The sequence below is a fragment of the Diabrotica undecimpunctata genome, chromosome 7, assembly GCF_040954645.1.
Source record: "Diabrotica undecimpunctata isolate CICGRU chromosome 7, icDiaUnde3, whole genome shotgun sequence".
Taxonomy (NCBI): Eukaryota; Metazoa; Arthropoda; class Insecta; order Coleoptera; family Chrysomelidae; genus Diabrotica; species Diabrotica undecimpunctata.
In genome coordinates this window covers 147,242,387-147,253,939 of record NC_092809.1, presented here as the reverse complement: position 1 = coordinate 147,253,939, position 11,553 = coordinate 147,242,387, and the positions used below count along the sequence as shown (strand labels likewise).

Here is an 11,553-nt window from a genome sequence, read left to right as displayed (position 1 = left end):
TGGATTTAAGGTACTCACGATCGAATATGCAATTGAATTATGTACGAGAGGCCTATATTAGAAAGGACGCAAAACGGGTAATAATGATGATGAACAAATATATATCTATCTTTTTATATGATTTTTTTTTATATTACGTTCCGTATATCTAGATTATTAATTCTGCAGCACCTATTTAGATTCTTTTTGTCATATTTATTCTTTCATTTGCTCTATTTACTTTGTCAATTCCTAAAACTTTTTAAATTTTTAATGTTGTGCTTATTTATATCTGCCAACATGTTTTATTTTATCAACAGTCAATCTTTAGATTGACATGTTTGTTATATATTAAAAAAATTCTTCTATTTTAATGGGAATAAGCCACAATTGCAGCTTAAAGTAAGTTTATTGACGTTTCAATTTCCTTTTCGGAAATCGTTCTGGTTTGTATTTTGAAAACGATTTCCAAAGTGGAAATTGAAACGTCAATAAACTTATCTTAACCTTACATTGTGGCTTATTCCCATTAAAATAGTAATTACTTTAAATTGCCACAAAAAAATAGCTTTAGGATAATATTTTAAAAATTGTATAGGACATGATCATAATGCAAGGAAAGATAGATGGCAGAAGAAGCATCGGAAGAAGACGAATTTCATGGCTCAAGAACCTGAGAGAATGGTTTGGATGCAGTTCAAAACAACTATTTAGAGCTACTGCCTTAAAAAATAAAATAACTATGATGATTGCCAACCTCCGTAGCGGAGATGGCACCTGAAGAAGAAGAAGATAGGACATGAAATCTTCCATCAAATAAAATTAGTTTATTTTTTTATTAAGATTTATTGTACAATTTATATAAAAATATCACTTTATGATGGAACCTTAACAAATAAATAATTGTTTAAAGTGAAAATATTAAACCTATTGAAATGATTTTATTATAGAGGTTTTAATGCTTTCTACCGGAATAGCTGCTAGTATATGTCTTGACGTTGGAATGACTTACAAGCTGTCCGTGATTGCAACATCCTGCAATTGAACCTCTTAAGTCACTCTCCAAATGCACAAGTTCTTCGTGTAGTTCATCGACTCTGATATCCATGGTATGGACATCACCTTCTAGATCTTTTTGTACGTGAACCAGTTTGTGCAATAATTGATCAATCTTCAGTTCTAAGTCGTCAATTCTATGCTCATGAGCATCCAAACTGACGTGAGCGCTGGCGAGAACTGTTCTTAAGTGACTGATTTCAGTTTCTTGTCTTTCAATAATCATGTTGACGTCAGTTTCTTCTATCGAGGAGTGTGAGTGGGAGTTGTGAGTGGTTTGTCTGTGGATGTGGCTGTGATCAGGTATCGAAGAATGAACAACAGTCTTTGTAGTTTTAACATAACCATCTCCACCGTATTGTTGGCTTTGTTGTTCCCAATCATCAGATGTTTGTTGTGAGACAATCTTTTGACCATTGTTCCATTCATTGTCGTAATCGTAGTCTTGGCTAGTTTGAGATTGTTGACTGTAGTAATTTGTCTTTGCTCCTCCTTTAGTGCCACCTTTAGTACCACCTTTAGTACCTCCTTGAGTAACGGCAGCTTTTTCAGTTGATTTCTTTAATTCGAGAATCAAATCCTCTTGTTTTTTAACGATATCGTACAATTCAGTTACCTTTGTCTTTAATTCATCAATAAGCTCGCGGTTTTGCTTGCCTGTAGCTTCACATCCAGAACTCTTTTCTAATATGAGGCTTTCAAGTTTTGAAATAGAATCCTTGTGTCCCCCAATTTGTTTCCTTAAATCGTCAATAACACCGTTGATCCTAACATCTTCAACCTGTATGTTGTCAATTAATTGTCTGTCTTCTCCCAAAGTGCTATTAATATGTTCAATGGAAGACCTACATTCCTCATATACTTCATCTAACCTTGTTTTTGCAGCGTTTTTACTGGCTTGAAGATCTTTGTCTGTAAGATCACGCTGTACAGATACTTGTTCTACAACTTCTTTCAAATCAGAGAGGTTCTTCTCGCATTGAGCTGATTTTTTATCAATCACTTCTGAAATTTCTTCTTTAACTGAGTCGATACGAGTTAAAGAATCCTGGAGGCCTTTAATTTGTTTTTCTAAGTTTTCAAAATCTTGTTCGCTCTTTTCAACACTGTCTTCCAATTTAACAGCAAGAGTTTCTAAAGTTTCAAGTCGAATGTCTCTTGGCTTAAAGGCTTCCTGTATTAACTGTTTGGATTTTTCAATAGCTGGAGTAAAGTCAATTTCTTTTTCACTTAATACTTTCAAGTCACTTCTAACTTGATTAATAAGTTTCTCATAGTCTCCAAAAGTTTTCAAAATACTTTCATATTTAGAGTCAAATTCTTTAAAAACTTTTTCTACCGATTCTTTAAAGTGTTCCCCATTTTCTTTAATAGTTTTGACTTCGCTAAACAAATTGTTGATTTGTTCTTCATACTTGTTCAACCTCTCTAAAATTGGTTGGTTTTTAGCCTCCAATTCGGCAAGCTTCTTCAAAATTCTTTCCTCTAAGAGAGTCGAGTTACTATATGATTCATATCTGTATTGGCTTAGTTCTAATTCAATCTTTTCTCTAAGCCTGTCAATTTTTGATTCGAGTTGATCAAGTTTGAAAGTTTTTAGTTTCTCAAGGACAAGTCCTTCAAGTTCTTCTTTTGCCTTTGGTCCTCCTTTTACACCAGACCCGCCACCGGCACCTTCCATAATAAGCATGGTAACATTCATGGCTAAATCTCTGAGTTTTCCGTGAAAATCTTGTTCAATTTGAGCAATTTTTTCGTACACCTCTTGTTTTGTAATAAATTCAGGAAGTTGTTTGTTTATGATTTGTTGAATTTTTTCTACTTTCTCATAGAGAGATGAAATTTCTTTACTTTGATCATTAATCAAAAGTGTGTTCTTTGCAATAGATGCATAAAGTTCTTTAATGATTTCTTCGTAGTGTTCGTTTGTCTTTAATAATAAAGCGATTTGTTTAGCTAAATTATCTACATCAATTCTTATTCCTTTTAGGTCACCAGCAGCGAGAAGAGTTTCTTGGATTTGAGTAACCTCTACGCGAGTCTTTTCTAAAAGTTCTTTCAGAATAATAAGTTGTTGTTTTAATTCTTTTGTAATGTTTACTGTACTTTCTTTATAGATTAGTTCGATAACTTCTTGTTTTGTGTCCATAATGAGGTTGTAGTAACGTTCCAAAATAAGATGCAAGTTGTGGGGGTTTTGTAAATAGTCGGAGTCGACGGCTTCGATCAATTCTTCAAATGAGAGTGACTTAATGTCACAATGTTTTAAAACATTTTCACTTACAACTTTTTTAGATCTGACGGTGAAGTAATCGTGATTTACTCCAGCTCCTGCCTTAATGGCTCCTCCCTTAACTCCTCCCTTGGTTCCTCCTTTGGTTTTCAAAGCCAATCCTTTGGGATCAATGTCTTTGGATTTAAGAGGTTTAACGGAAACAATGTAACCTTCCTCGGTGTACCAAACATCTGTGTTTTGACACTGGGATTTGCTCTCTAAACTCAAGTAAAAAGCTTTGTCATCAAGTGGATCATAGTGAAACAAATAGTTGAGACGTTGTTCCTTGAATTCCCAGAAATCAACATCTCCTTGGAATACCTTGTAAAGTTGATTAGGACATTGAACTTTGGACTTGTCAAGAATTTCCCAAACGACAGCATAAGTATTAGTTTCAGTTGGATCATAACAGAAACCTCTATCGTACCTGCAAACCTTGCCGGTTCTGAGAACAATTTCATTCTTTACTAAATCAGCCTTAGAAACGTATTCTTCCAATACAATCGGAGAACCCTTCTCAGCAAGCACGTTCTTATCCTGCCATTTATCGATGAAGGTTCCGGATTGGAAAGCTTTTACACAGTTATCTGAAATGTCGGAGTAGGCATCCTTGGTGTCGTTGAAGAGGCATCTGCTGACTCTAACTGGAACTTTTCCTATTGAACTGTAGATGTAGACATTGGCACGGTTGAGATTGGGTCTAGCACAGGTTGCGGCTTCTAGGGTGCCATAAATGGCTATGGAAACTAAGACAAAGAGTAGTTGCTTCATTCTGAAATCAAAAAATTTCTATAAAGTAACTAATAAAGATAAATATAATGTAATTACTATTTAAATGGGAATAAGCCAGAATTAAAGGTTAAATTACGTTTATTGACGTTTCAATTTCCACTTCGGAAATCGTTCTCAAAATACAAACATTAGTAAATTAAACAAATTTTTATTTTTCTGTTATTTAGTGAAAAATTCGTCTAATAATTTAATTTTATCTGACTCATTTATATTGACAATTCAGACATACATTATACATTTTAAAGTAGACGACTTTAAAATGATATTGCCAATATTGTTGAGTTGCGCTCCTAGGACGACTTTACTTATAAGATAGTTCATTTGATTATATGAAATCAACTTTAACTTGAGAATATGCATCAGAAAAGATCATAGCATGTAATTCGTCTTTAAAAAGACAAATACATGCCATGATGACAGTAAAATTCTCCTGTTAGTGATTCCATAGTAAATTATGAGGGAAAAGCCAGGAAAGAAACCTGATAATACTATCCCGACATGGTAAGTATTTGGTCGTGCATTTAGTTTACCTTTAATAAACACCAAATTCTGATTTTATATGTTTGTTATTTAAAAAACATAAATGATGTATGCTCTATATGTTACTGACTTACTAATAATGGTATTTTCCTTTTAGTAACTTCCATTTTCGATATGGATAACCAGATCCTACTACATTCTGCCGAGGAATTTGCGACACAATTGGTCTCATTTTGCATAATTAGAGCCGCTTCTTTGATTTTTTCTTTTTACCATCCGTTTCTTTTATGACTATATTTGAATCATTCCATTGAATTCTATGTTCCTTATCCCATGCGTTTTTACATATTTGAGATCTATCAAATTCTCTATTTTTAATATAAGATTAATGTTAAAAATAGAGAATTTGATATATCTCAAATATGTAAACACGCATGGGATGAAGATAGGATTCAATGGAATGATTCAAATATAGTCCTAAAAGAAACGGATGGTAAAAAGAGAAAAATCAAAGAAGCGGCTCCAATTATGCTAAATGAGACCAATTGTGTCGCAAATTCCTCGGCAGAATGTAGTAGAATCTGGTTACCTATATTAAAAGAAGAAGTTATTATTATACCCGAAAGTATCGGGTATAACATACCGGCTATTGATTTATATACAGTTTCATATATCGCCGACTGATTATGGCTGTGAATCTGATCGTTGATGATAGTTTTAGGAGAATAAGAGAATAAGGAAGTTTTTTTGTTTTTTTTTAACTAATTGATTATTCTACTAAATAAATTACACTATTTGATCACTTAAGTATTGTTACGCTTCGTTTAAATAACTTAATTCAAAAACCAACTTGTTTAAAATACTAAACTCAATGATGGTAATTATATACTTCAAAATCTGAATTACTGATCTATAAACTATTAACTCTATATTTATATCATAACTTAATATTTAAATCTAAGGTTTATATTTGTCATAACAGTATTTTAAAAATGGGGAGAATTTACTATTGTACAATTCAGCACATTGGACCATTTGAATCGATACCTTAAAGCGAATTTAAAACAGTCGTATATTCGTGGAATGGAGTATATACTCGATTCTTTCGATACTTTTCCATGTGATTGATAGTTTTCAAGATCCTCGATAATATTGCAAAGGATTTTAGGAGAAGAGGATTATTATTTGATAATAAGGCTAAGACAGTCAAAGCGATACGAAGGCGAAGGCGGCACGAAGGCGATACGAAGGCGACACCAAGGCAAAAGCAATGACGACATAAACAATGTCTGCAACGCGCATACTCCCATTGTCGTTGTCATGGTTACGATGCAGCATACGTTGCAAATTTTTGATTCTAACATATGGTACTGAAACATGGGCTTTTTACAACGACGTAGTCAACAAATTCCAAGTGAGTCAGAAAGCTATGGAACGGAGAAGGCTCAACATTAACCTCACCGTTTGCAAGTTTGTAATCCACAAAGATTCTTCTTCTTCTTAAAGTGCCTATCCGTTCCGGATGTTGGCGATCATCACGGCTATCTTTACTTTGTTTATTGCAGCGCGGAACAGTTCAGTGGTAGTCGTGTTATACCACTTTCGTAAATTTTGAAGCCAGGAAATGCGTCTTCTTCCCGGTCCTCTCTTACCATTTACCTTCCCTTGGAGAATCAGCTGAAGAAGGCCGTAACGTTCTTAATTTCTCATTACATGTCCTAGATATTCCAACTTTTTAGTTTTGACGGTCATGAGAATTTCACATTCTTTTCACAAAGATTGCCATGTTAAAATGGAAATGGGTAGGACACATCGTCAACCGTTAAACGAAATGAATTATTGAATGGCCACCAAGAACAAATAAGAGAAATAGAGGCAGACCTTAAACCAAATAAACTAATGACGTCAAGCGAATGCCTGGTCACGAATGGATGCCAAAATCAACATACAAAAATGAATAGATACACTCAAGGGAGGCTTTAAGAGATTGACAACGCCAATCTATACAAAAAACAACGCCATTGTAGGCGTGCAACTTTGGCTTGTACACTTAAAGCTTGTTGATTTGAATTTTATGCTATATTCCATAGATCATTGGATTTTAATACGAAGTTCAACCACGATTTTATCACTTATTCTTTTTTGTGTACCCACTGAAAATGTCATATGAGATAAGCAAAAAGGAAAACAAATTTGGAGTTGAACTAGGTTCGTTTTTCTAAAAACTGAATTTTCCTTAGTTTCGGCAACAAGTTAAAATTTTTCGTTTTCACGAGCTACCGTTTGTCGCAGTACATGCAATTTGCCTTACAAAAGAAAATTCAATTTCCTGCAGATTTTTCGACATTTTTTTCATATTTTTCTCTCCTTGATTTCATCTTCTAGTACTCTCAAAGGTATAAGGGATAAATTTGTGGCTGAACTTCTCTATTTAAACTCGACGGTCTATATTCCAAATTTTTTAAGATTGTCATATTATTCTTATATTGTTTTATTATTCAAATCTGTGACAGGAAAGCAAAACTGTGCAATCAGTCATGTCCAAATCGAATTTAAAAAGCTCCAAGAACGACGATAATAGTTTGAATAGTGTGATATAAAATTTGAAACCATGATAAATTTCTATAAAAAAGGACTAAACAAAATAAATAAAAGAAATGATATCGACAAAAAAGTTAACTAAAATTACGAGACAATTCAAGTATGTTACATGAATCTATCATGGAAGTATGTACTTTATTTTCCGAAAAGCCGAAAAAATCCAACTTTATGGGTGGAATCAAGAAATATGTCAATATACAAAACGTTAAGAAGAAATATACTAATAATATGTAAGTCAAAAAAAATATAGAAGATAAAATATAATATAACATAATGCAGAAGAACAAGCAGTGATCAGAAAAAAAAATATATTCAAAGAAATCCAAAGTAAAACAGCTACGAAAATTTGGAAGGAAAAACCAGAAAAATTTTCTATTTTTTCTGGTAAAAAAAATTGACTAACAAAAGTTATTAAGGATGAAAGAGTTAAAACGAGATTAAATTATAGCAGATTAAGTTAATTTTATACCGTATATACCAAAACAATTTGACAGTAGAGTTTCTCTGGGTACCGTCACACGTTGGAATAGATGGTAATGGAAAGGCAGATAGTCTAGCTAGGTCCGCAGTAACCAATACAGCCGCATCAGTGGAAAATCTAACGGTTCATTTAGATTTAAAACCTTACTTAAAAGCAAAATTGCACGATGTTTGTCAAAACCAATGGAATAGAAGCACCACTAAATTGATAGAAATAAAATCGTTTGTCCTTCCATGAAATTTCTGGCCTCCAAAGCGACAACATCAAGTCCTAATAACATGTCTCAGATTATTACACACTTCTACAACACATGAATACTTGTTGAAGAGAAAAGAGGAACCAGTGTGTTTTGTTTGTGAATGTAAAGTGACAATGAAACACATTTTGATTGACTGTCCAATATACACAGTTGAAACACATTCCAAAAACATTAAAAGAACTTCCAGGAGAATCTAAATACGTAGCTGACTTGATAGAATTCTTGTAATCTATAAACTTTTTTAAAAAAATTTAATGCAATATATCAATAATTAAAATATATATGGTATACATTATTATATAATTAATATTTTGTATATGCCTATGTATGTCTTTATCACTTTTTGTATTTTTCTTATGCTAATAACCCTAAGTGGTTGAAGCCAAATAAATAAAAAAAAATTTAAAAAAAAAGATTAAAAAGAAGAAAATAAATAACGAAAATAAAAAGATACTCAAATAGATGTCTGGAATATCCAAATAAGAAGCAGTAACAAATCAAAGGGACCAAACAACTGGTCTGGTACATATATTATATATATATATATATATATGTATATATGAAAAAGTGTAAAAATCGTATAAGAATATAAGACAGCTTATTTGTCTACTATTTGAAGATGTAAATTTATAAATTCAATATTGACGAAGTTATACCTGTAATGCACATCGATTCCTCTATAATCCCTATCATATATAGAAAAACTAAATAAACTAAAATTTATGTGAACAAATCCATCGTCGAAAATGGAGATCAAGTTATCTTATCTATGACGTAAATTGACCGCAGATATCAAATCCCGTACAACGCAACACACAATTAAAACACTTCTGCAAAATAACCGAATTCCACTACAAACTTAATGATAAAAAAGTATTAAGAAAATTCTCACTCACCTTTCGCTCCCCCAAGATTACCACTTGAAGTTGCAAACAGTTTAGACCAAAAAAATCGTTCGGGTTTTATTTTAAATAGTGCTAATGATAACCAGTTACAAACAATAATTAATTAGAAATTTCAGGGTCGTCGTTTCGAAAGGATTTGGGAAAGATTAGTGAGTAACAAAAATCTCGGAATCGCAATTTGGGGAAAACAATTTGCATTTGTGTAAGCAGTTAAAAGAATTTATCGATGCAGCAACTAGATAGTTACATACTTTATGAGAATATAAATGTAGATAAAATTACGCTTGTACGCCTAGACTCAAATAGATTATTACAGGAAGTTCATAAACAAAATTTTTGTTAATTTTTTTTAATATATATGTATATGTGTGATTTTCCAAGTATTTTTATTGCAAATTAAAAAATATGGGGGTTATGATCTAAAAACTTAATAAAGAAAATAAAACTTAAAGCTTCATTATATTGATCATTTTGTTTATTCAGTGTTTTTAATTCTGGTTCAATCTAGTTTTTAGAATTAATTAATGACTTTGTTTTTATTCCTGTTGACGAGATTAATGAATTCAATATCGAAAAGCTATGAGCCTCGTAATGGGTATTATTCATACAGAGTCACTAAAACTGTAATAAACGTTATAAGATTAAATGCAGGTTATGCACCTTATCAAGCTAAATTGAAAAAAAAACATGTACATACAAAAATTAACACAACAAAAGTCAAATAAAGAAACCTATGTATAATAAATTGAAAAATAGAAAACTTTTAAGCTGGGTAAAAACACAGTTTATTTTAAATACCTAATTCAGCATCCTATACAATCAAAAATTTATTTTTCGGATATATTACTTTTTAATAATTTGTCCATCTCTGTAACATGACTTGCAGTTTGCCAAAATTAATTAAATAGCGTTCAATTCACAGTAATAAAGGGTAGTAGAAAAACTCATTTGGTGTATAAAACAATTTTTTTTTTTCAGATAGACATAAACCTACTTGACATGTAGTACAGTGCCATCTTGTACGACGAGGAGTTGCCTTGGTACTGCAGTATGTACAACGTACTTTGGCTCCATGCTGAGGCATATGGGCTACTTTGTCAGTTCTTATTTCTAGAGGAACTTGTTTTTTGAACCTGTTACTAGTGCATTTTGAAAATAGGCATTTGGGGGTCTGCTCCAATCAAACCGGTGGTCAGAGCAATTTTAAATTCTTTCAAAGACATACTCTTACCAGTTGTTGATGGTTTGAAAATTATATGAGTTTATATGTTTATAATATGATAGGTCAACAAAATGGAAAAAAAATTCTATGTCACCACTTTTTGGATTTTCTATCCAATTCGTAGCAAGAAACTAACACATCAGACTTATCAACATAACCCATATATTTGTTGTAATCTTGTTCTAATTGTTTGCAGTTAATTTACCTAACTTAACTAAATCTCTTGTAAGATCTTTTATTACTCTTGCCCCGAGCTGTTGTTCCCTTACATCGTTTACTTTTCCTTTGTAGATTTGGAATTGTAAAACATATCCTGACTGATCAGCACGTACCCATACCTTATATCCCCTTTTTATGGGCTTCATCGGCATATATTGGCGTAAACTACTTCGTCCCTTGAACCTTATCATCGATTCGTCTATTGATTGTTGCCTGCTGGGATAAAATGAGCTTTTATAAGTGGTTGAAAGTTCCTCTAGAAATGGCCGCACTTTGTAGAGTTTATCGTAGTTGCCATTACCCTTCTCAGGTTGTAATGAATTGTCATTTATGTGAAGATGAGTAAGCAACCATCCAAATCTGTCACGCGACATACATGAAGAAATAAACTGATCCCTGATAACAAAATTTGCAGACCAAAAATCTCTATAACTGGGCAACTTTTTCACACCCATCAAAAGGTTTATTCCCAAAAAAACACTTTATTTCTTCAAGTGTTGTAGGAGTGTTGTTTTTGTTATTTTCTTGGATTACATATAAATTAGTTTGGGGAACAAGTGTATTCAACAGGTTCTCACTAAATAAATGAAGGAAGAAATCAAGAGGAGTCTCTATAGTATCAGGAACATTTGGTCCAACCTTTTCTGAGAAAGGACGGAGTTGAGCGGCATTATTTGGGTCGGTGGTCCATTTTAACTCATCATGAATAGCGTCTTCACCACAGTCACTGTCATGCGCAACATCTTCATTGTCTGAAATATCGTTTTGTTCATCTAAAACAGCCGACTCCAAAGTCATGTCAAAATCTTCATCCTCGTTCTCATTATAATCGGATACATCAGATCCCTCCGATGGGATATCTGCTAGTAAATCGTAAGCATCATGACTTGTTAATTGACTTAAATCAAGACGTCTTTTCATTTTGGAACTCTGTAACAAAACATACCTATTAGTTACTGATCGGCCTAGTGGCACCTATTGAAACCACCAATCACAATATCAAAATTCCTTTAGTTATCTACGTAGTTCATAAAGACTTAATACGGCAATACATAAATACATCTACTGTGAGCGCGCCAAATGTATTATGTACAATGTGCACAACTGCTCCTGGAATTTTGTTATCGCGTGGGAAGTGAAATACACGACGTCTACATCGCATTCCTTCTGGTGGTCCCAGCGTACGATTACTCGGGCACTAGGAAAAAATTTGTTTAAAGGTGGTTCCACCGTGGAGCCACTAAGCCTGAAGGGGTTAACAGTATTTTCCTGCCAGTAAGCAAG

General features: G+C 32.9%; 1 protein-coding gene across 1 annotated transcript; it reads right to left on the bottom strand.

The window, feature by feature from the left end:
* Positions 1-791: 791 nt before the first annotated feature.
* On the bottom strand, positions 792-8,978 carry LOC140446015 (uncharacterized). The gene is made up of 2 exons (XM_072538509.1): positions 8,820-8,978; positions 792-4,082 (listed from the first exon to the last, which is right to left on the bottom strand). Exon 2 carries the CDS (start codon positions 4,079-4,081, stop codon positions 935-937), a length of 3,147 nt encoding a protein of 1,048 aa, XP_072394610.1. The 5' UTR covers position 4,082; positions 8,820-8,978; the 3' UTR covers positions 792-934.
* Between the last annotated feature and the right edge of the window lie 2,575 nt (positions 8,979-11,553).

Excerpts from the sequence above, each read along its gene's own strand:
- LOC140446015 (XM_072538509.1), bottom strand. The coding sequence starts at position 4,081 with ATGAAGCAACTACTCTTTGTCTTAGTTTCCATAGCCATTTATGGCACC.